Genomic DNA, 24953 nt, shown 5'->3' with positions numbered 1-24953 from the left:
GGGACCGGGAGTGCTCCGGGAGGAGGTGGGGGGATAGATCTTAATTGTGGCCGGGCCGGGACCCCGCAGCACCCGCCGTGCACCTGGCAGGGAAAATCCGGTGTTGGTGTCGGCCTGATTTCTGTGGGTTTTTTTTAACAAAACGGATGCCAGAAGGGAGGGAAAAAAAATAGAATAAAAAGGAAAAAAGTGAGAGTGGGAGCGTGCCAGGCGGGAGGGGGAGAGCCGCGGGAACGGAGGGCAGCCCGCGGGGGAAGGAGGCGGACAAAGGGCGGCGGGGGCGAGCGCCGGCAGGGCGGGGGGCGGCGGGGCGCGGAGCCCACACTGCGGCACGGGCGAGGGGGCGCCAGGCCGAGGCGTTCAACAGGCGCTGCCGCCCCGCCGGGACGGGCGCCGGCACATGGCAGGAGCCGCGCTCGCCGCCAGCCCCGTGCCAGGCGGCGGCGGCGGCCGGGAAGGGGCTTGGCCGCCGCTCGGCGGGGCCGCCGCGCCGCCGGGGCTCGCCCGGCCGGGACCCACCCCGCCCGCTCAGCCGGGGCCGGCAGCCCGGCCGGCAGCGCCGCCGCTTCCTTTGTGTGCGTGAGGGGAGCTGCGGCGGGTCCCCCCGGCGGGCTGTCAGCGCTGCCCGCGAGGAGGCGGGGAAGGGAAGGGACGGGAAGGGAAGGGAGGAGGCGAGGGAAGGCGCTGGCAGGGCGGCTTTCCCGTCCCCGTCACAAGGTAAGCCCTGCTCCCCAGGGCGGAGAGAGGCGCTGGAAGCGCCGCGGGGCCCTTTCCGTGACCTGCTGAGCGGCTTCGCCCAGCCCCAGAGAGCGGGTCACGGCCGCCTCCTGCTCCCCGGCGGCGCGGGGGGCCGAGCGCGGGCTGCGGCGGCGGCGGCGCTGCGCGGCTCCGGCACTTTGCGATGGGCAGGCGGCAGCGGCGGCCGGACAGCAGCGGGGGCCGACGCGGGGCTCGCAGCTAAGGGGCGAGGAGGAGGGACCATGGCCGCATCCAGCAACTCCAGTTTGTCCGGCTCGTCGGTTTCCTCCGGTAAGTTTCTCCGGCGAGCGCTGCATTTCTCCGTTCCCTCCATTTTAGCAGGGAGCTACCTGTGTGCAGAGCGCCTCGCCGTCCCGCCCGCCCCGAGCGCCCTCGGCCCCGCGGCGGCCGCCGCGGTTCGCCCCGAGCCCCGGGCGGGCGGTCCCCCGGGGGGCGGCGATGCCCTGCCCGGGGTCGGGTGTCCCTCAGGCGGCGCCGAGGGGGGAAGCCCGGACAGGGGAGGCACGGCGGGGCCCGGCTCGCCTCCCCGCCGCCCTGCCGTGCCTTTGTGTGGGGCGAGGGAGAGGGAAGCCCTGCGCTCGGCTCCCTCTCCAGGGGAGCAGCATACCTCCTGGCTCGGGCAGGGGCGCGCCCGCGTCCCCGGTGCCTCCGCAGCCGTCACCTTACCGCGAGCTCCCGCCTCGGGTCTTGGGCGGGCGAGGGTGTTCAAAGCCCACCGCGCGTGCTGACGGGCATCCCCTGCCGTGCTCCCCGCGGGGCGGGACCGGCCCCGTATCGCGCCCCAGCGCATCGTGGTGCTCGAGGGCGGGCGAGGGGGGTACCAGACGTGCCCGTTGCTGGGCGTCGTGGCACACCTCGTGTTTTGAGTACTTCTACAAGACTGGGAACAATTAAATTCCCAATACGGATAAAAAGTGCTCCAGGTGACGGACCGCCCCAGGGTTTCCGCCGCGGAGGCCGTGCCGTGGGTGTTCGGAGCCTGTGCCTGCTGTGGGTTTCGGGGGTGCTGGGTTGAACGGCGGTGCGGTACGGCTCGCTGCCCCGCTGCCTGGGAGAGCTGGCTCCGCTGCAGACCCGCAGGAAGGCAGAAAGTTAGGGTGCATTTTTAAGCAAGGCAGCCTGAAATTGAAAGCAGTGATGTAACAGTACCGCTGCCTGCTGCTTAGCTCACAAGCTGTTAATACTTAACTTATGAGAAGCTGGCTGAGAATATACCATCCTGGCATTTTAGTGGGCTGAAGAAGTAAATAGAAGCATGAACAACTTTGGGGTTCAAGGGACTTGTGACTCAGTGTTTTATTTGAGGTGCCAGATTGAGAATTTGTAAGAGTGCTTCTTAAACATAGCAATATGTGCTGTGAAAAGCAGACAACCGCCTTTAACTATCAATACAACTCTAGAAAAATATAAATAAATCTAAAAGGCAGCTATGTTTTTTTAAAGATGATGTATGTAACTTGCACAACATATTCTATGTCACTGTTCCAACCTGCAACACTTACAGTCAGATCCAAAGAAAGAACTAGGTCCTAAAAATGAATATTTATTCCAACACTTTTAACAGAAAACACAAACACTGCAAGCCCCAATTGCCTTAACTAGAAAGTACCTGAAAGAAGTTGGCACGAGAAATTCTGCCTTGTGTTCACATTCACGATGCAAGAGTTGCAAGACTAGAATGAAAATAAGCAAGAGTCAAGCCAACTTCATAGCTTCTTAGTTAAGGTACTCATTTGGGCAATGTGATTTGATTTTATGCATCATTTGTGTATTTTTACATCTAAGTTATGTGATAAAACTAGAAACAACTTTAAAAGCGCACACTGGAACCTGGGACTCCCTTCCTTGATGCTTTAACCATTAAGCTGCAGAAGGGTGTCCCCAGCTTGGGGCAAGTGTGTATCTTTCTTGTTCCATGAATCTCAAGGTCTTTCTTGCATACTGTTCCAGTGTCTGAGGAAGGATGCTGAGTGCATACCTCTGAATCCCTCTGGCTTTACTGAATCTAGGCTCAAAAATCTGTCTCATGAATTGACAGATGTGTCTCCCTTCCACTCTTGGTTTAAATGCCTGAAGTGCGAGGAAGAGTGGGGGTTCAGGCACGTCCTTGGTCTCAGCAGTTGAAGTCATCCAACTCCAGGTGGCCTGCTGCTGAGCAGGTAAATCTAGCACCAACTTAACATCAAAGCAAAGGAACTGAGCTCTGGGCTTTAGATGTACATCATTAAAAGTCAGGGCGTTTGACACTTGACAGTACCCTGCTTTTGTATGAACCCTTAGCTATGGCCTACAACAATTTATGGTTTATCTTTTGTTTTGTATTTTTACAAGGATGAGCATAGCTGAGCATTGGCTCATGCTGGGGCTCTTAGATACCATGGTAGTACAAGTAACAAATATTGTCAAGTACTCCATAAAATAACTGAGTACCCTTGGCTTTCTTAACTTATGACCTTGGAGTGTTTTTGGGTTTTTTTTTGTTGTTGTTGTTGTTCCATTACATTCAGCCTATATTTCTTCTGTGAATATACTAATCGGAAGTTAAATTTGCTGCTGCATGATAAAGTTTCCAATATTAGCAAACACACCATATCTGACTGTGTGCAGCTGTATTTTGGCTGGCTGTGGTTTCAGTTCTCAGAACTCAGCAAGTCTTACAGCATTCTATTTACATGATCTAACCAAACAGTCTTGCTTTCAAGTTTAATTTAGTAGAATTTATATGTATGTTTAACTTGCCAATATGAAAATTTACAAATAGTACAATTATTCCTATTCCACAGAAGAGGGAAGGTTATACTACCACAGTATATTCTGCTAGTAGCAAAAGGAAATGAAGTTTGAGGCAGATAGCAGAATACCACGCTGCAGAACTCAGCTCTACCACTGGCTTGATGCTTGGCCTTGATCAAACTGTGTTATGTATTGCAATCTTGAAGAGCACTTCAGAGTTTGTCCATTTCATGGGGAACTTCTGAAGCCAAATTAAAGCATAGCTCATGTAATCCTTTCAGATCTTGAAATAATCTAGAAATGATTACCATATTTGCAAATGCATTTTTAGCTTCGGAAAAAAAGTGTGGTTTTTTTTTTTAAAAAACATGCTCATATACAAAGATTCTGACAAGTAATTGACCTGTTCATCTTGAGACCATATAAATAATTCAAGTTTGAGACCACTGTTAGGGTTTGCTGGTTTTTTGAAGTAGCAACTGAAGGTGTGCGTCATTTCTATCCTTAAATTAATGTCTATAACATCCAAATATATTATTAGGTTTCAGCACTAGGACATGGTACTTGAGAAATTATAGGTGTTTTAAGAACTTCTGGGGTTAATAGCTGACTTGTGTATGCATGAGTACAAGTTGAATTGGTTGCTAGCCAGGTTCTGGCCCATCTGAACACAGTATAGTGCAGAGCACCTCCAGATTCCTTCTAGTCTCATCAAGCATTGGGTCAGCTTCTGTTGCCTATATGAAAAGGCAAGGGCTAGCTAGAATCTGTCTTAAAAGAAATAGAAAGTTTTATTGCCTGAGTGCGAGTAGTGGAAATTAGAGTTGAGTGGCAGACGGGAATTTTCATTCACTTTTTTAAAGGGATGATTTCTTCTATCTCTGACCCACCTTTCTTAAAATACAGATAGTTCTTCTTCCTTAGGCAGTGGCTATCTCTAATATTCTTTACAGGTGAGCACAGATCATTTGTGAAGTAAGATTTCTGCTTCAATACTTACCAGTTCATGTCAATAGGAAAAAACCTATTTAAGTATCAAAGATACTTAATGTGAGGAAGCTTCCCAATAATTTTATGGTGTAGATATTCTGCTTGCCTACTTATGTTTCTGTAAATGTTCAAATGGGATTTATGGTCTTCACTTGAACTTCTGTCTGCATTAAAAACCAGAATTTGGTTCTGTTCTGGAGTGGTCATTTATAAGCACATAGGTGGCATGACAGGGTGGTTAGCTGTAGCTTTTGTACAGATTGTGAGCTAGCATGCGTGGAGAGCTATGACTTCAGCTATCAACTAATGGTAAAGCAAGTATTTGTACTTAGGAGTCTGTTGCTCTTTTGATTTCACAGCTGGAGGATCAGTCCCTTCTTCAGAGCTCATGCCTGTGGTCTGTGTACTCGTCTCAACAACCACTGTGAGGCTGCTAATTATAGCAGTTCGATAGTGTTAGCTACTTGTCACAGGCCCCATCTGAGAGAAGCCTACGAAGGACTTTTTTCAGTAAGCTAGCACTCACTGGTAACAAAATCTACAGGGGAGCCACGGGTATTTGTATTGTATTTCTTCATATACAGCTCTCTGCTTTTGGTAGCAGAACTTAAGCTGCTCTGACTACCAACAGTTGTGTTTGAAGGTGGCTGGGGGAGAAAGAGGTATAAAATGCTGGGGGAAGAAGATGGGCTTGACAAGCAATAAGTTAAGTATTCTTCTTTGGACCTTGGGTAAATCTGCACGCCATATGAAAAGCTGAAATTATAATTACTTTCATTGGGAATTCCACTTTACTTTCCTGTAATCTCTTTTCTAGTGCATGCCCAGGTGATCTATTAGCTGTATTCCTTGCAAATTCCTAAATTTTGTTCTTCTCCCTAGATGGAGTGCTGATTTAATCACAAGCAGCATCTTTTCTTTCTGCCCTATCCTCTAAAGAGAACTGTGCATGTTTCTGTGCTTTCTTTCATGCTGTGGTCTCCTTAAAATAGACGTTCCCTTGCTGTTCCCCATCTTAGTATTGACCTTTATTCTCACTCATTCTGATCTTTCTTCTTTAAAACTTTGTTGTTGTCGTTGTTGAAACTTTTCAGCTTTTTCCTGGCAAACAATTCACCTCTCCCACTTTGTCACCAGCTGCCTTCAGTTTCCTCCACCCGGTAGCCAAATACTGATTGTACACGATTGATGAACTCGAGACTCGACTTTCTGGAATGTAAACAGAAGCTTGAGTGAAGAGACCTTTGTGGCTGTGCCTGCTCTGCTTCTCGAAGAAGCAACATATCCTAGCTCAGCTAGGCTCAGTGCAGTGGTATTCCTAAACATTGAACATCTTGGCCTTTGCACCATCCAACAGTAGTTCAAAGGGGCTGTAAATCCCAGCTGCCTTTAAAGGTTCAGTTCTGCTTGAAAAGTCTTGTGCCAAATACCCTCCCTGTAACAGGTGGATAGGTTAGATAGCTTGGGCTGTCTTATCAGGTAAGGGTCCACACTGAAGCTGAATGAAAAAACAAGTTTGCTAAATGATAGTGTGTAATCAGGCTTTCTCTGACAGCAGGACTGAGACTGTGCCAAAACCTTTACGTGAGTCTGAGCCTGTCTGCGAGAGTGGTAACACTGCAAGACCTTGGATGAAGACCCATACCCAAGGCAAATTATATAAATATATGTGCCAGTGTAACCCAGTATTTTGGTTTTTTTGTGAGATCCAAAGACAAATTTGCAGGTGTCAGGCTGAAGGGATATTTCAGCACCTTTCTTGTTCCCATCTGCATTGACGCTTCTTCCTGTGCTGTAAGCATTTTCAGTAATACCTGTCATTAGACCGGGTGATGGAGTTGAAACACATAGGCAAGCTTTCTGCTGTGGGCCTGGAGAAGGGCTTGTGTGTTTTGTTGAGGTACTTTTACTTTTCAGCTGTGTCTGCTGCTCTAATAAAAGACAGCTGCTTCTCCCCCAACCTCTTGTTTTTGTAAACTCAGATACCTGTGTAGAAGTCTGCTTTAAGTCTTTTAAAATCACCAATTATTGTTGATTTTTTTTAGTTGAAAATCAAAAACTTTTTCTGTCTTGAAGCTCAGGGAAGAAGGCCTTTAAGTATAATTTGCACAGTGATCCTCATGTAATTAATATTGAGGTTTATGGTTCATAAACTAATACTTGTAATAACTTGAAAGGCAACAAATTTTTTTTTTAATAAATGAACATATGTTGTTTAAAGGAAGCGTAGTTCTCAGTTATGTATTTTCACATACACTCTACATTTTGAGAAGGATTGAAAAAGCTTACCAAGAGAAGAAGAAAAATCTTTGATAGTTCCAGTTACTTAACAAGGTCAAAATAAAATATTAAAAGCTCATGACTCTCTGGGGGTCATGAAGGTGCTATGATGTGAAATAGGCAGATATACTATAAAAATGAAAGTCAACATAGACTGATTTTAATTAAGATGCAAGCAAGTGAGAAGAAATGAAATTACTATCGTACAGAGATTCAGAGAGATTCTAATTGGGAAAAAAGATTAATAAATGATTTTTATAGATGTTTATTCGCAGTGATTTAATAGAAATAGTGTTGTGAAAATGGCACATGAAAGCTATTTAAATAATGCTGTCATTATGCTGATAAGGTGCTACTTTTGATTTTTAAAAGGGCAGTAAGAGTTCTTTTTATTTCTGTTCCTCATGCCAAGCTTCTGCTGGCCAGGGTGTTCTTGTCTACATTAAAGCTGAAGTCTTTTGTATTTGATGATTATAAAGAACTCACCATTCTTATTAAAAATAATAAAAATTCAAAATGGAAAAATGCAAAAATACTCCATTAGCTTGTATTGGTACTCTGTAAATCAAAAGTCTTATTCTTCTTATGGATCTGCTTGTCTCAAAGACATATGTGAAGGATCAGGCAAACAGTCTTCCATGCTGTCATGCTGATGACCTTTTTGGATATCCGTTCTATTGATGAGTGAGTTCTTGCCTTCTGTTTGATGGTTCTGAGGAGGCTTAGTTATGCCAAATGCCCAGCAATTGTAGGCAGGAGTATTTTACATTAGTGAGTCTTATACTGAGTCCTCTTGCATCCCCATGCCCACAGAGTTTTACATGTGTCAAATTATAATAATTTGGCTATTATGGTGCACAGGTAAGTCTTAAACCTGGTGTTTTAGACAAATAATAATCTATTTTTTTTAAGTTACTTTGTTTATATATACATGCCTTTGGCTAAAAGGCAGCAGTGGCTGGATTGGCCTCACTTGCAACGTTGAATGCTGGCAGAAGGTGTTCCCATGCTGGGGAGCCAGTCTGTTGTCACTGTTTTCTAGAAAAGGAGGAGACTCTTAGGAGATTAAATATTTGGAGAATTGTGTGTTAGGGAATGGCACATCAATATTGCACAAAAAAGCCTTTGTCGCAGGGAAATGTAGCAGGATTTATACAAGAAGCTATAAATATGTAATTCTGTATATATCACATTTTTTACAGGTGTAGTCACAGTTCATCTAAGAATTATATACAGTATCTAGTGTAAATATATAGTTTGAACTGCTATGAATAATAACCCATTCTTGCTTTCTTTTTCTGACCTTTGATTATGAGAATGTAAATTGGAATTTTGCATTTGGTGGTGGTTATTACCAGCAATGAATCATGCAGAATTCAGCAATAATAGTTTCATCACCCTGTTTTACTCAGAGATAGTCCAAATCCCAGAGCTGGAGGGTGAGCGTATCCTAGCAGAAGAAAACTGATGTTTGCAATAGTGTTCCCATAACATTAACACGCTTTAAAGTTTGCCGATAAAACTTGACAACAGAGGCTGATGTGTTTGATAAGGTAAGGAGCGGTTAAAAGGATTTTAAATTCAGAAGAACGCGCGAGTGTCACACACCTTGCTTCTGGTAATATTGATCAAGGTCAACACAAAAGAATTAATTTAGTAAATAACACAACTGTTCTGAGGATATCTTTATCAGACAGTCCAGTTATCTAGAAACAAGGTGTTTCCCGTATGGTGTTATTGCTGACAGTGTAGGATGTACTAGGTGGGCCCTTTCTTATCATCAGTAAATCACGTGTCACCTGCTGTGACCTGTGTGTCAAGTCAGATTTCTCAGTTTCTTCTTACAAGATTGTCATGTAGCTATTCCTCTCCTTCCTTTTCACCTTCTTGTTGAGTGTTTAAACATTGCTTGTAGCTTTTAGAAAAAAACAATACGAAGTGTGTCTGTGGTGTTACACTTTTTATTAAATTGAAGAAGAAAAATGAATGTTAGAAGAGATGGAGATCTCATTTTTTAAATGAGGCTCAGTTGTTGAGCACATGTTTAATTGTTAAAAATTTGTCTTATCTTGACAGATCAATTGGTTAAATATTTGGCTTTGTGTATGGCAAGGAAGAAAAATGGCAAGTACACATCATGTACAGGCATACTAAGAACAGCCACTGCAAAGGCAGGCAGAAGTTCCTTTGGGAAGGTACTTCTTCTCCAGCAGTGTGCTGTGTGCCAGAGGATCTGTGCTGTAGTCAAAAGCAAAAGAAGTCTAAGAGCTCTTTTCAGCATTAAGTTTGCTGTCAAAAGTCATGGAGTATCTGTTGTAATATTTTTCTGCTGTGTGAAGCTGCACTGACTCCACCTCAATTCCCCAATAAACTAGATCAGTGCCCCAAAGAAAGAGGAAAGGATGAGGAGATCATAAGAGACTCAGACAAATTCTTGATTTTCAGCTTTTCTGAGGCATCACTGTGGTTGTTTTTAAAGCCAGTTGTGGGGGGTTGGTGTGGCTGAGCCCTGCCTTTCTGTGCATGTAGCACTGTATATTTTGGCATGTTACATGTGCTGTGGCCCGACCGGCAGTGCCGCACTCCCATTTTTAAGCAGTTATGTTGTGTGTCGGTGTGGGTAGCTTAATAACAACCACATCCTACTCTGGCTAGGAGCTCAGAGTTAGGTTCATCCTAGAACAGAGACATATATAAACTGTATTTCTCTTTGGCATGGGAAATTAGAGATACTGGTGGCTGACTTGGTCTGTTAGGACATTTAGATAACTTTACAGGAGAGAGAACCATCCAATGCTGTTAAGCACAATGATACCACCTCTGCCTAAAGTCCCTGGGCAGGAAACTGGTGCGATATATACACTATATAGCTGCTGTATCCTTATCACTTCCTTATGCATCCACTGATAGTCACTGTGGGAGATATAGTGATCTGACCTGTTGTTGCCATTCTTATGTACATAACTGGTAGAGTTACTGCTGAGTCAGCACACCTTTACTTCTAGGCCCTGCTTTCTAAAGCCAAGGGCTTCTAAAAGACAGGAAAAATTTGGGGTGGGTTTGAAACAGGGGATGTTGACATTCTGTATTTCAGATTAAAAACAAAACCAAAATCCACACCTATGTTACAAGGAGATCTGATAGGAAAATCTTATTAATAATGTTCTATATTGAACAGTTTATAAATTTGTCTCAACCTCCCTTTCTTCCTTGGATTGAAAAGCTTTTTCCCTCTTCTCCTTTGCCTTATGAATACGAGATCCAGCTGGATTTATTATCCAGCTACGGCTGGATCACATTTCATTCTTTTTGATTCTAGTATTAAGGCTAGCAATTAATGAACTTTCAAGAGCTAGAACAGAATTTTTCATATAAGGTTCCTCAAAGCTCCAAGATTTAGTGCTTTACAAAAAACCCGAATGTTGCAATCAAATTTTTGTAGTGCACAGAATTGTCATAAAGCTGAATTAATGACTTGTAAAATATTTTGGTTTTTTTAAATGAAAAACCCTTTGTGAACACAAAGTGTTAAGTCCTGATCCTTCAAGCTGCCCAGTACCTTCTGTTCCCACTACGCTGAGTTAGTAAATCAGCAGCAACTGGGCTGGGTAGTTGCTTATCTGAGTATTTTTATGCAGTTTCCGTTAAAGCAGCATCTGCTGTTATGATGGGGCAAATTATTATAAGATGTGTAGTAAAACTCCCCTCCTCCAAGTACATAATATATTTAATATTCAGTGGACTTACATCATATATATATATATATATAAAAAACATGTCAGTTCATTGGTGATGAATTTCCAAGGATTATGTACAAGACTTAAATTATATCTAATTTGTATAAATACCTGCTTCTTGAGAGAGCATACTCTCCATAACTCCTGATCTCCTGCCAGGCAAACCAACATGATGGACAGCTTTTAGCATCATGCTGTGATAGCTCTCTGTTTGTTTTATTTTGCAATCTGAAGCATGTAGTTAGAATGTTCCATGCTGACAAACTTATTTTCTGAAAGAATATTGAGACCTTTGATTTCTTGACAAAAACAGATAGACAAATTTCAGTTCTAAGCTTCCTCATAGTCACTTGTGTCTAACATATTGTGTATGTTAGAAATTGTGCTTAAGTTTAGAGAATAACAGTAAATAATGAAATAGAACTGGCTGTCGTGGATGAAACTTATGGCTGGAAGATAAATTAAGCCGTGGAAATAGTAATTGACAGGCACGCTTTTTTCTCCTGTTCCATTCTGATACTAAAAACAGGATTAAATAAGTAAACCATTGATAAATAAAGTTAACTGGAGGATGGAGGTAAGTAGATGTCAGATTGGTGAGAATTTACAAAGTTATGTAGACAAAAAAACAATAGATGTTTTTATTTAGGCTGTACAGAGAGAAGAATAGGATCCTGAACTTCTTTTACAAAGCGCGTTGCTGTATCAGACCATGTTATTTAACAGGGGAAAAATTTCATAGGTTTTTAATGTAGAACCTGGTCATCTAAGCATGGGAGAGAGAAAAGCCTTAGGACTGATACAAAATGTTGAACACTGGGTTCAGGCATCTGGTGTTTCAGAGTGAGCGCATGAGAAGACAAGCTCTAAGTCGCTGGCAATAAAAAATTAGGTTATAACCCCTTTTACTCCAACTGAACCAACAGTTGACTGTCAAAGTGTATAATCATCCTATGCTGCGGTAGCATTTTAGGTACACATGTGATATGGTAGGATTTCTAGGATAGGAAATTTCAGGTTTTTATGGAACTTTCCAAGAGCTGTGTTTCCATCGATGCAGTACCTGGAGTGACTGCTGTTGTGGCTTTCCATATTGCAGTTTGACTGATTTCTCCTGCAATTTAAAAAAGTGTTGTGAATATAAGAGGTTTTCTGGGCATGTTGTTAGGTAACATGGCTATAGCACATTGTTGAACGGTTGTTTTATTTCCTTTCAGAACTGATGGATTAGTACATTGAATAAACTACAAGAAAGAAAACCCATTAAATTCTCCTTCCAAATCCATTAAATTGCCTTATACCATTGATTTTAAAAATAAACCTGAAAAAAATGAAGTGTAAGTCTAAAGCAAAATTAGAGTTGTGTATTATTTTTAATGATTAATGTAACAGTAAACCTTTAAGCGCTGACAGCTTAAGAAATCAACACATAATGTGTGATTTCTTCTAGGACTACAGAATGTAGTAGATGTGTACAGGTTATATATGGGCTCATTTGCACATAAAAATTATTTTGAAAAAAGGTCATAAGAACTGTAATGAAAAAAAATGTTCAGACGTGGAAATATTATGGAATAGTTATTCTGGAACAGTTATTCCTGTTCAGTTAAGTTATAGTAATGTAGACCATTGACTTGAAAGGTGTAGAAATATAGCATTAATTACATTAACTTGTTGAGTAACACTAAGCTACTCTTCTTTCTTTTTCCTTTCTGGTGGATGTATTCTTAAAAGCTCATTGCTCCCCTTTTTCAGAGACAGAATGCATTCTTGACATCAGAAATTTAAACCTGAATCTGCTGTTTTCAAGGTTTTTTTTCTTCTTTTATTTAATTTTGTATTGTTGAGCCCAGGAGCTGATCACATGATGGTTTAACTATAAAAGGATAAAATGATGTGAAGATAAAGATAATTCATTTCAGAGTAAAACTTTGCTAAACAAGTCATTATTAGTTAGAAGCATTTAAATCATGCATGTGAGAGGTGCAGTCAGGACTGGAGGCCTACTTTGCTGATGTTGTTGAACAGAATATTGCAATCACTGCTGTATCATTTATGCTGACAATACATTTATAGAGAGATTGGGTGAAAAGGCCACAGGGATGTTGGTACTTCTATAAATATAGAATAAATGACAGTTGGGGGCCCAAAAATCTTGTAACTTGAAGAATGCTAAAAATATGATGGTACTGGGTGTAAACTACGGTAGAAATGGTGCAGAATTGGCACACTATTACTAATTACATGTATCAGAATGTGTGTGTATGTTTAAAAAATAATTTAAAAAATGAGAGAGAATATTTAGGAAAATAGCAGGAATTTGCTCCCCACTCACCATGAGCTGTTTCTTCTTTAATTCTGTTAAATAAGAAGAAGGAAGCACATTGTCTTTAAATAATCACTGCAGAGAGCTTTGGCTCATGAAAACCTTTTTTGTCTTGTATTTGTTTTAGATCCTTTGATCTCTTTTGGTTTGATGAGTATGTGTCATCACTTGGTATTACAATTGCTTCCACTTGCTCAGATATGACAGTAATAAATATATTCATGGAAAAGTGCAATTTAAAATTTATATTATTCACAGTTATTGGCAAGTACTGTAGCCTAAATGGTGAAAATGAGGGAGAGTCTGGTTCGGGTTGATCTTTTAAAAAATAATTTATTTGACTTATCAATATGCATAGTAAGCTAATGAAAATAGACTTTTCAAAAATTAAGTAAGAAAAAACTCAATATAAAATGATTGTATGTGTAATTGAGTGGTGTAATTTACTTTCACTTTACAGGAAAAGGCTTTCAGCTCCACCTCTTAAGCAGCTTTAGAAAACTGCACACTGACTTCTGGCAGTAGTGTATTGATTGAAAGCATCCAAAGCATCAAGAAAGCATAAGTGTACATAAATTCATCTGAAGGGGATGTGTTTTATAGAAAGAAACTCCATCACTGTCTAGGGTTTGTAAGAAGTATATAAACTTCAAAAGTATACTATAATATATAATAAAAAACTTAATAATAGCAGGATTTCTTTTTAAAACTCTGTTTTTCATTACCCTGTAAATACTTAACTAATCTTCACAGCACCTGTTTCACAACTGGGAAGAAATTAGGCAGAAAAATGGAACAACTCAGCTACTGTCATGGAATAAAATTAAAATCGACATGGAATAAAAATAGAAGATTTTTCAGGAAACATTCTCAATTCATTAGAAAGTGAACTGAGGTTTCCCCCTTGGACTGCATTGGGAACTTTGGCTCCTATAAGGGATGTATTTTTTTCCCCTCTTGGTATAGTTTACCTTACCTTATTTTAGTTTTATGTAATAGTGTGTCACAAATTTCTTATACACATTTTTGGTTCTTTTTGTTATATCAGTTTAGGACATGCTTTGTCTCAGTAAAATGTAGATAGATTTCTTTTTGTTTGTCCTTTCTTGTGTGTACTCTCTCTGCAAATGTAAAGCTTTGCTATGCTCAGGTTTGGGGTTGGGTAGACTTATGCTTAAACCAGTTAAGTAACTGCAAGAAATGTCAATGATGTGAACAGTGTTACCCTCGATTTATGTTTTAACAGTTACTTAGCCTGATACTGACTTTCCCCACCCTTGATGATCAGATTGTTCCTAGTAAACATTTCAGAACAGATTTATTCACTGCTACATACTTAAAGAAGTTGATGCTGTTCATTTCTGGGGCTGTTGAGCACCATTTGGAACAGCAGCTGCTGAGGTAACGATTTGGACGTGTCCCCTACCATCCCTGAAAGGAGAAACATCGTGGGCGCACAAAACCTTTCCAAAATATCAATGACATGCAAGCCTGAAAACATTTGCATATTTTATTTTAACAGATTTTTTCCTACCATGAATATGTTTATCTTGCTTGCAGATACCGAGTCGGATTTTGTGATGTCAAGCAGGGCCGAATTCAGGACTTTTTTGTATATCTAAGGCTCCCATAAGTGCATCAGCAAGGGCATTTTCTTTCTCATTACCTGCCAGGTTGCGACAAACTTAAAGAAATACGGTCTTATGGGTAGCACTCAGTAGTCAGCTCAGTTTACTGTATCCTGTGATTTAGTGGAGCCTGCAGTCCATGTAATGGGAGATGCCAGCTCTCATTTGAGGGAACTTTAGGAAAGAATGAGAAACTTGCTTTCAGGCCTGGATCAGCTTTCTGAAATACTGAGAAAAAAAGAGTTTTGTAGTGAAGTTATTAGTTGAAACCAAACCAAATTTTAGGCCAGTCTGTCTTCATTGCACTACTCCTCCCAAAAAAACCCACACCTCCACCCTTCTACCTAATAAACACACCAGTCTTTATTTCGTAATCCTAAATAATGAAAGCTTTGGGAAATTCAGCTGAGTCCTACAGTCAGAAAGTCTGTAAGTTTTCTATGAGAAGTTAATTCTAGGACTAGTTGACCTATCAGAGTCACATCAGTACTGATGTGCTACTGAATGTCTGAATCTGTAGTACTCTTGTTGGTTTCATATTGTCAGGGATTTTTCTTTGGACAGGCTTAGTAAGAGGAAAAAAAAAATCAGCCTTTCAATGGCACAAGTATAAGGAGACTGTCTCCAACCCTTCACGTCACTTTGCCAAAATGTCTTGCTCATGCTGGTCTCTTGCACTCCCTGCCTTTGGAAATAGCAGAATAAATGTAGCAGAAGGTAGGTGAGCTGAAAAAATATGAAATCTGTGGCTTGGAAACTTCCTAAGACAAAAAGCTGAATTCTTAAGTGTAGTATAATCTTTTTATTCTTATATTTGATTTTATGAATTTGGTAAGTTGTTCCATGGACCCATGTAATCTTGAACATCCTCTGTGGAAGACCTCCAGACTTTGAATGTGTTATGCAGAGTTGCCTTTTTCACTTGTTTTTGAACTTGTTATCGGCTTAATTTCATTCACCTCACCTTACCTCTTTTAGTGCAATAAACAGTGAAAATTAATTTTTTATACAAATGTGAAGTCAGAAAGTGGCATAATGCCCTTTATCATTGTGCCACAGTCAACTCTTTTCCAGCCTGAAGAGTCAGAGGGTACTTGAACCAATCCTTGTATGGGATAGCCTTCCTGTCTTTGGTCATCCGCATTGTCTCTTGTTACTTGTTTTCAGCCCTCAGGTAATCTTGTAAAAATGGACCAGAAATTAAAACAGTTGTCAAGGGTTGGATGCATTTTATATTTATTTCACTGAAATTAGGATCTGTTCTCATTTCCTTAATATATGCTTTTCTTTTTCATTCATGGTGTTTTCATGCTTTTATGAGAGTTGTGTTGACTTGCCCAATAAATATAATGTTATCATATGTCTACTAGTATTGTTCTTTTTAATATTTTTTACCAGTTTGCCCAGTGGAGATATCAGACTACCTGAATTTTTCTGACTTTCTCTTAGGGACCATCATAAAATTGGTGTGGTATAAGCCATTTGGCAGTCGTGTGATTCTGAGGCAGTTTTAAAAGAGACAGTTACTCATACTGCTATTTCATCCATGAGTTCCTTAAGAATGCTTTCATGGTATCTTCTGACCTGTGAAAATTGTTATTGTTCATATGTTTGTTCTGTAGCCTCTTCCACTGAAATCTCTGTTTGAAATGGATGATCCAACCAGTACCTCACAAAGACACAGTTCTCCAAGTTCTGGGTTCTCTGTGTGCAGAACTCAGAATACTTGATTATTTTCTGCTGTAAGTGCTGCTTTTATCCTTCGATTGTCTATTGGCCAGACTGTCAGGCTTTGCATTCAGATATGAAAAAGGGACTGAGGTTAGTTCTTCTGTCTTCTGGTAGTCACTTTTCAGGCTGTCTTTTGGCTTGCCTAATTGTGGTTTAAGTTTGCTTTCATTTTGGCTTGGGTATTTTTGTTTGTTTTTATTGATTTAACCTGCAAGAATTAGGAGTCTTTCATGAGCTCATGAGTCTTTATACTTCCTTCATTTGGACATGACTCCAGCTTTCGGAAGGATGTTTTCTTGTTTCTTACAGCCTTTCATACCCTGTTGTTCTGCTACACTGGCTTCCTTTTCCACTTTCTCAAATCTTTGTTTGCTATGTGTCATGTATTTGTGCTCAGCCTCCACCGTGGTATCTCTGTTTACCATATTGCCTGGGAAGGCTTAATTCTCTTAGCTTCTCCATTTAGCTAGCTTCCTTTTAGCAAGATTTAATGTATCCTCCAGGGTGACTTAAAAATCAGATTTCGAAGGTTTTATCAGTCCTGTCAAAATTTCCTGGTATGTGTATATCAACACTAGCTACAGTTACAAACCCATTAAAAAAGTCCAGACTGTAAAAACTGAGTGCAAATTGGTAAGCACATGTGTCTGTTCATCATAGATACGGAGCAGATAATCATTCTTGACAAGAAGAATAATTCTAAGTGTAGAATCTAGGCAATCAAAGCTGGGTTTTGTTGGTTTTTATCAGGCTGTAAATTAGCAGAAACTGTCCCTTTAGATGCAATGCTTCTGGCTCCAGCACCTGTGGCTGCCTGAGAGTCAGCCAAGCTGCCTTTGCACCCGGTGAGTCTGGGAAGTGAGGTCTCAGTTTTGAGCTACTGCAGTTTGGAATTTGGATGGAGATGTTCTAGCATGACAACTGTACAATTAGACATATTTTTTTTGGAACCAAAGTGGAAGAATCTGGAGCACTCCTCTAAAATGGCATGTGTTTGGCACAGCTGACTGTGATAGATCCAGCTGAGAAGTCAGTAAGTGTTAGTTAAGGGCTTTGATAAGTGTGGACCGATGTGGTCTACACAAGCTTAGTAAAGTCCTATCACTTAGCTGTGGTATTTTTTTTAACAAAAAAAAAGCTTTTTAGAGAGTCAGAAGTGTAAGGGTAATTGGATTGCATCATAAGACATCACTGACACGCTGCTGCTTGGAGGGAGGAAAAACTGAGCGGAATTTGTGATTTGTAAATATGGTTCTAGAAGAAAGTAAAAGAATTTCAGAAAATATGAAACAGTGAGCAGACATTCTTTCTGTAAACCAAAATTATGCAGTTTCTTTAAATTTAACAGTAGACTATGTATATATGTACTCAGAAACTGTCACATTACCCAGCTGTTAATCTTGATCTGACCTGTTCCAGGCAAGAAGCGCTTGCTCTGTGAACTTTTTTCTTTAAACTTCAAATGTGAGCTCTCTTAATGATAATATAATATTTTCCATCCTGTCTTTCTGAACCCTCCTCTGTGTGTTTGAAATTTACAACACTGAGCTTTATCTGAAAGTGAATTTATTTTTAGACCTTGCAAGAGAATAGTTCAGCTGTGTGAGTAATGTGCAAAGACTGAACAGCCTAGAAATATCCCCCTCTGAGAAGCACCTCTTCTTGTCTGGTCACACCTACTTTCAGTTTGCCCATGACATGAAGAGGTACAGGGTGCGTGCCAAAGTACTTGTTTCATTTCAGGTCGCTTATTTATGGTTTATTAATATTTTTTCATACGATTTTAAGGGGTGGGGCTCTGTGTTAATAAAGGAAAAGCTTATACTGAAATGTGCTGCTGTTAATGGTTATGGGAGGTCTGTTTCTGAAGCAGCAGAGGTACCACACCAGAGGCTTTCCTCTGACTGGATGATGTGTCCTCACCTCTCCCCTTCCAAAGGCATCTCCTTGGGGAGTATGTTCCTCCTGAGCGCACCTGCCCTGCTTTGTGCGGCTCCCCTCTGCCTTAGCAAGCCCTGTGCCCTTGCTTGTTATTTTCACCTTGATTATGGTAAACCTTTTCACCTTGCTCATTGTAATCCCTTGCACTAGAGAAGATGTGTAGGAAAGCAGAGGAAGGTATTTTTAAGCCTGAGTTAAATCACTGTGGAATCACAGTGTGAAGATCCAGGAGGCAGCTTGAGCAGACCGAACATCTTGATGCTGCCAGAGAGAGGGGGTGTCCCAGCCTGCTGCCTGCTCCTGGTCTCTGCTCTTCCTGCCGTCATGCAAGGCTCTGGCACTCATCTTGTCCTTCTGTGAGCTGGCAGCCAGCACCACTTGAGAAACAGGGCTGACAGTGAAAAGCAGAAATCTCACTCTAGCATTTGCTTAGCAATGGTCTCCTCTCCTTAAATATGCTTTTTTCTTTCTCATCATACACTTTATGTGACATGTTGAAAATTTCCAACAGCTTTGCTTTTCAGAGGCTTTTCAAAATGCCCATGCCTTTCTCTTCAGTTCTTCCACTTGCTTCCCCTCCTCCCCTGTGCCCCTCATTCATAACTGTAAAATCTTTTGGTACCTGTATAATTCCTTTCATGTAAGAAGCAATATTAACCTTGTTAACTGTACATGGATTTTGCTAATTCTTTAGTATCTGAGCCATTCTTAGAATTTAATAGAGCATCTTTGGATATTTTTTTGAATTTTGGCACAACTGATCATACTGGGAGCCTTCTGAGAAAGAAAAAAAAAAGGACAATATTCTGTATTACAAACAAAGCAAAAATGGTGCTGAGGAGTGTCTATTACCGAGTGAAGATAAGCCATAAGATTCCAAAGTTGAGAGTCTAGGTGCACATTTTCATGGGCTACTGTTGACATCAATATTAAAATGTAATTATCAGCCATATGATGTAATATTACTTTGCAAAAAATAAAATACACAGTTTATGCTTAAGATATTGTCAAATCTCTGAAACACTGCATTTTATTAGGTGGGTGAGCTTTAACTCAAGAAAACTATTTAAATTAAATGTGCTTATTAAAAAGAGAGAGCAATACTCCTATAGCACCAAAGGATTAAAAAACAAAAAAAAGGAAAGGGGGGAGAAGTGTACTCGTGCATGAACATTTTAGAGTCCTGTTTTGCTGCCTACATGAAAAGACTTAATTTTTTTTCTCTTCTAAGAAGCAGGGTTTTTTCTATCGTCTTTTTCCCCTGTTCCTTTGAAACAGTGGACTGGGAACGATGATGTTCTGTGACCTATTGTATTAACTTGGGCTAGTGCCAAGGAAACTTTCCTGCCTGGAGAAATAGTGCCAATTTTCAGGTTCAATATTTCATACTACTTGGGTGATAAAAATATTGTGAATTTCTGTGCAGCTGACAGTTTTTCTTTCCAATTCAATAAAGCTGTTACTAGCGACTGGTTAATTATTAATCGTTGCATCATTGCTTTCTTTTTTTAATCCAAACTTTCTCTTGAGCAGCTTTAGATAAATAACATCTACTGGGGGTATATTTTGCCATAAGATTTTTTAAACCGCAGATTTTAAATGCTGAATGAATAACTTCTTTCATATATAAAATATTTTACAACTGAGACTTGGATCACTTTAAAAGCAGAGAGATTATCAGTCGTGTAATTTTAGGAAACAGATTCCTCTAACTTAAACACATTCCTCTAACTTAAACACATTCTGCAACCCTTTTTTTTTAATCTGTCAGTAACATAGAGTATGATGACTTGGAAGGGTCCAATAAGGATAATCAGGATCATCAAGTCCAACTCCTTGCCCTGTGCAGGAAAGCCCAAGAAACACACCATGTGCCTGAGAGGGTTGTCCAAATGCTTCTTGAAGTCTGTCAGGCTTGGTGCTGTGCTGAAGTGCTCCCCACTTCCCTGGGGAGCCTGTTCCAGTGCTCAACCACCCTTTGGGTGAAAAACTTTTTCGTGATATCTAACCTAAACCTCCCCCAACTCAGCTTCATGCCGTTTCCTTGAGTCCTATCACTGGTCACCAGAGTGAAGAGATCAGTACCTGCCACTTCCTCTCATGAGGATGTTGAAGATGAGGTCTCCCCTCAGTCTCGTCTTCTCCAGGTGGAACAAACCAAGTGACCTCAGCCACTCCTCATACAGCTTCCCCTCCAGACCCTTCACCATCCTCATTGCCCTCCTTCGGACGCTCTCCAATAGCTTCATATCTTTCTTAAAGATATTAAACTGCACACAATATTCAAGTTGAGACCACACCAGTGCAGAGCAGAGTGGGACAATCCCCTCCCTGGACCGGCTGGTGATGCTTTGATTGATGCCCCCCAGGACATGATTTGCCCTCCAGGGCACATTGCTGACCCATACTCAAGTTGCCATAAACCAGGACTCCACAAGTCTCTTCCCACAGTGCTTCTCTCCAGCCTCTTGTTCCCCAGTCTATACACACAGCCAGGGTTGCCCCATCCCAGATGCAGAATCCGGCACTTGCCCTTGTTAAACTTTATACAGTTGGTGATTGCCCATCTCTTTAATTTGCTGAGGTCTCTGCAGGGTCTCTCTGCCCTCGAGGGAGTTGACAGCTCCTCCCAGTTTAGTGTCATCAGCAAACTTACTTGGTATTCCTTTGAGTCCTGTGTCCAAGTCATTTATAAAGTTGTTGAAGAGAAGTGGGCCAAGGATGGAGCCCTGTGGAACCCCACTAGTGACTGGACACCGGCCTCATGCCACCCTATCCAGTCTTTGTGCCCGACCTGTGAGCCAGTTGCTCACCCATCGTGTAACTTCATAAGTTAAAATTTTCAGATGCACAATTATCTTAAGTGACATGATAATAAAATAAGGAACGTAAAATCTTTATTTGCACAAAACCCTTTGATCCCATTAAATCTTGGGAAACAACTCATTATACAGCAAATAGCTGTGTAGCGAATTTGAGAGATGACACAGATGTTAGTTTAAACTTTGGGAAAATAGTTTAAAAAACATAAAACTTTTAAATCTTTTCAACAGGGACTAAATGGCACTTATACTTAAATCTCTGAAATATCTTCAGTGAAGCAGTAGAAATGCTTTGGAGAGCAGTAAAAGTGGAATTGGCTCCCTCGTTCAGAATATTAGATCCATGCAAATGCTCAATAACAGATAATGAGGATATGTGAGAAATTCAAGCAGGAGTGTAAAGAGGGGCTCATTCTTGCAATGAGCTCCATATGGCTACACATTTCTGCCTTTGCAGAACATCGCTTTTATCAGCAGGTCCCCACATAGTACATGGATCAGCTGTGTAGAGCTGATTGCATCATCAAAATGAAGTGACAGCATGTCTCAATTGGTCAGCTAAATGTTGTGTGATATTCTTGATCACGGGGATAAAGCCTGTGGTTATTTTGTTTCCCTTAAGTGTTTCAATTGTGTGTTTCATCCATTTATTCTTACAGTCTTTTTTTACTGTCTGGGATAATGCAGGCCTAGGCTTTGATTTAAATTGAAACTGTTTAGTTCTAACAGCAATTACTGTGGAGTTTCTGGTGGACAGTTTGGGGAATGGGGACTAAAATAAGGAATTCTGCGAATAGATTAGTATCTTAACCCCCTTTGTCCCAAGTCCTCTAGATTACCCACTACTATGACAGCAGGTCCCAGTTAGATACAATGTCAGACTCCAGCTGTGATGCTCCAGGCACTGTCACTATCTGCCTTCCCCTCACATGTGCTCATATTTTCCCCTCTATTCATCTCTTTGCAGCCTCGCTGGTTTCTTCCACCTCCTCCTAAATCTGTAAGCTCCTTCTTGCAGTACCCTATAGAGTTTGGTTGGCCAAAAATCACCCTATCCTTTTGTTAGTCTCTAGTTATTTATATACTTACTCGTTGGGAAACGTGTGCGTACCTGTCGGGTGAGCAGCAGAGGGGTTGTCTGTCTGTCTGTGGAATGATGTCCCCACACTGATAGTGTTCTACCCTCTAACACTATCAGTGGTGTTAAAGCATTTGAGTTCTCCCCATCTTTTGCTGAGTTTCTGTCCAGGTGTGGATTTTCATTAAACCTACAGACACTTCATGCCTTTAAAATCTGTCACTCTCTGTTAAACTGAATAGTAACTGGGCGATGAGTTACAGTGAGTCTCATTTGCCTGTGGGAAAACCAGGGACTGTCATTTTGGAAGTGATACTAAGTCGAAACTAAGTTTCTAGAGATGTGAAAGCTACTTTATTGCATCTGCACGAGTGACTGAATGTGATGCCTTTCAGTCTGATTAGATACATACATTAAAAAAGGGGAAAATGCATTTATTAGCATTTGAAGTATGTCTATGAATGAAACAATATCAGTATTAATAAACCTGGTGATTAATTAAAACACTGAGAAACTTCAGCTTCCTGTGACTTCAAGTCAGAATTTTCCCCCTTCAGCTTGAGACTTATGCTAGCAATAATAAGTAACTATATTTTAGGTAGATCTAAATTAAAGTGTCTATAATTCAAATTATCTTTAAATTGTATCTATTTAGAAAAGTGATTTGTTGTTAAAGCCATTCATTCATTTCCGTGAGAGTTCCAGTTTTGGGGCCAGGTAAACCCTACCAGCTGGTTTGACTGATGATGCTGATACCTTATGTTCATGGAAGACATTTAATCAGTTGGGAAATTAAGGCACCTCACTGCCTCGAATACACTAAAAGAAGAATCTGGGCGTTAACTGCTGCCACAACCTTCCAGCACAGAGCAAAGTCAACAGTCGATGGCTGAAGTCAGAAAGCATCTGCTGTTGCAAAAGAGTTTGCAGGGGAGCAGAATGCAAGCACCCCAAAGGGGAACGTAGCATCAATACTGAAAGCGTTGCCACCACTGGTGTAAAATGAGTCATAAAGCAAACAATCTAGTGTGCTGGTTTGTTTCTAAAAACTGACACTGCAGGCATCATGTGCAGTTTGCACACTGTGCTGAGAGATCAGGCCAGTGCAAATCCAAAGGATGACATTATCGTCACCTTCAAACTGAAGACACAGACTTGGCACTTCCCACTCCAGATGTTTCATGAGCAGCTGTGATTATCATCCAAGTCTACCACACAGTAGTTACATTTTAAGACTTAAACAGCAGAGGTAGAATCTGCCACATTTTTCTGTCTAGACATGCTTTCAGCTGCAGCATCTGGAAATAACAGCACATAGATTTGTAAGAATTGAAATACAGCAGATAGTGTCTTGATATCATGGTTGGAAGGGACTGCAAAACCATTTGATCATAATGGGGACACATGAAAAAAGAACCTGGTAGCTGATGATAGGGCATGGGCTGACAACTTCTTCCCCTCCACAGCAAAACTGTGCTTTTACTTCTTGAGTTGAGTGATAAATGCTCTTACTGAAGCTCCTGGTTAATTTTTTTACATACATTTCTGAACTCTTTCTTAATATTTTGCAAATACACTCAAAGCATGAAGAGTGATTTATAAACTATTAGCCTTTGACCATTGTAAGATCCACATTGAAAAAAATACCATTCAGTTTCCAAGCTAAAAAAGATACAAAGGAATGATGGCTGCATTGTTCTATAAAATTTATTTTCACTCCATTGCAGTGATTCTTGCAAGGCTGAGGTAGTTCTCTACTTTAGTTTTTCCTGTTTGCAAATGTTAAGAGAAGCATATCTGACAAGCACAGGTTCAAAGTGGTAATAAGAACTACATACAATCTTGAGGGAGAACATCTGTCAGGAACCAGGATTTCTACAAATTTTGGGTGAGACACTCTTGACACTTTTGCACTGGAGATATTAGAATCAAAGTGTGATCAGACAGGAGAGAGATCAATCCTTTCAAAGGTGGAAAAATGTTGGTATCTTTTCCAAGGAACAAGGGATAGGACAAGAGGAAATGGCCTCAAGTTGTGCCAGGGGAGTTTAGATGGGATGTTAGGAAAAGTTTCTTCACTGAAAGGGTTGTCAAGCCTTGGAACAGGCTGTTCAGGGAAGAGGTGGAGTCACCATCCCTGGAGGTATTTAAAACCTGTGCAGATGTGGTACTTAAGTTAACCTGGCAGTGCTGGGTTAATGTTTGGACTTGATGATCTTAGAGGTCTTTTTCAAACTAAACAATTCTATGATTCTATGTAATATATTCCAAAGAGGTATTATTTATTCTGAAAGGAATTTGGCACACATTAGGATTTTTCCTTCCTTTCCCCCCCCCCCCTCCCCCCGGCCAAGTTTCAGTAAAGCACTCTGGAAGTTTTCACTAACAACTTCTGTCTTCTTAACTGACATATGGAGAAGACACGATGTTGGCATGAAGTTATCTCCTGGTAACAGTGCCAGGAGAGTGTTATTTTGCAGCATTGTTTAATACAGGAAACTGCTTTGCCTTTTGTCTATAATTTCAGTTTTTCTGAATGTTTGTTTTTATATTGATAATGTTAATATTGACAGTTTCTTCTGCATTTTGAAATGTCTAATAAAAAGGATAACGGTATCAGGAAACATTTTTTGTTGATCTTGTATTTCTTTTTTAATTCCCTCTCTTTTATGTGTCTTTAATGAGTTCTCTGGGGCAGATATTGAAAGCTATTCTAGGAAAAATTGCAATATAGACATGGCAGCTTTTTATGTCTGAAAACCTTCTATTAGTGCTAACATTAACATCCATTTTAGCTGTGTAACAATGAACTGGGTGCTTTCTGCTTAACACAGAAATCAAAACTGTCAGTTCAGGTCAAATCCTGATTCTTTGCTCACGGCAGCAATAGGCAAGTCAGGAAGATGGGAGTGGGATTTCCACATCCCT

General features: G+C 40.9%; 1 protein-coding gene across 1 annotated transcript in view; it reads left to right on the top strand.

Annotated features, from left to right (window-relative positions):
- The first annotated feature begins 318 nt into the window (after positions 1 to 318).
- CHN2 (chimerin 2) overlaps positions 319 to 24953 on the top strand; it is a 167073-nt gene continuing 142438 nt past the window's right edge. The window contains exon 1 of the mRNA XM_027723778.2: positions 319 to 1029. Within this exon, the coding sequence (XP_027579579.1) occupies positions 981 to 1029 (49 nt within the window). The 5' untranslated portion in view covers positions 319 to 980. The remainder of the gene's footprint in view (positions 1030 to 24953) is intronic.

The sequence above is a fragment of the Pipra filicauda genome, unplaced genomic scaffold (genome assembly GCF_003945595.2).
Source record: "Pipra filicauda isolate LSUMZ 115617 unplaced genomic scaffold, ASM394559v2 scaffold84_size4826128_pilon, whole genome shotgun sequence".
Taxonomy (NCBI): Eukaryota; Metazoa; Chordata; class Aves; order Passeriformes; family Pipridae; genus Pipra; species Pipra filicauda.
This window is presented reverse-complemented; position numbering and strand designations above follow the sequence as displayed.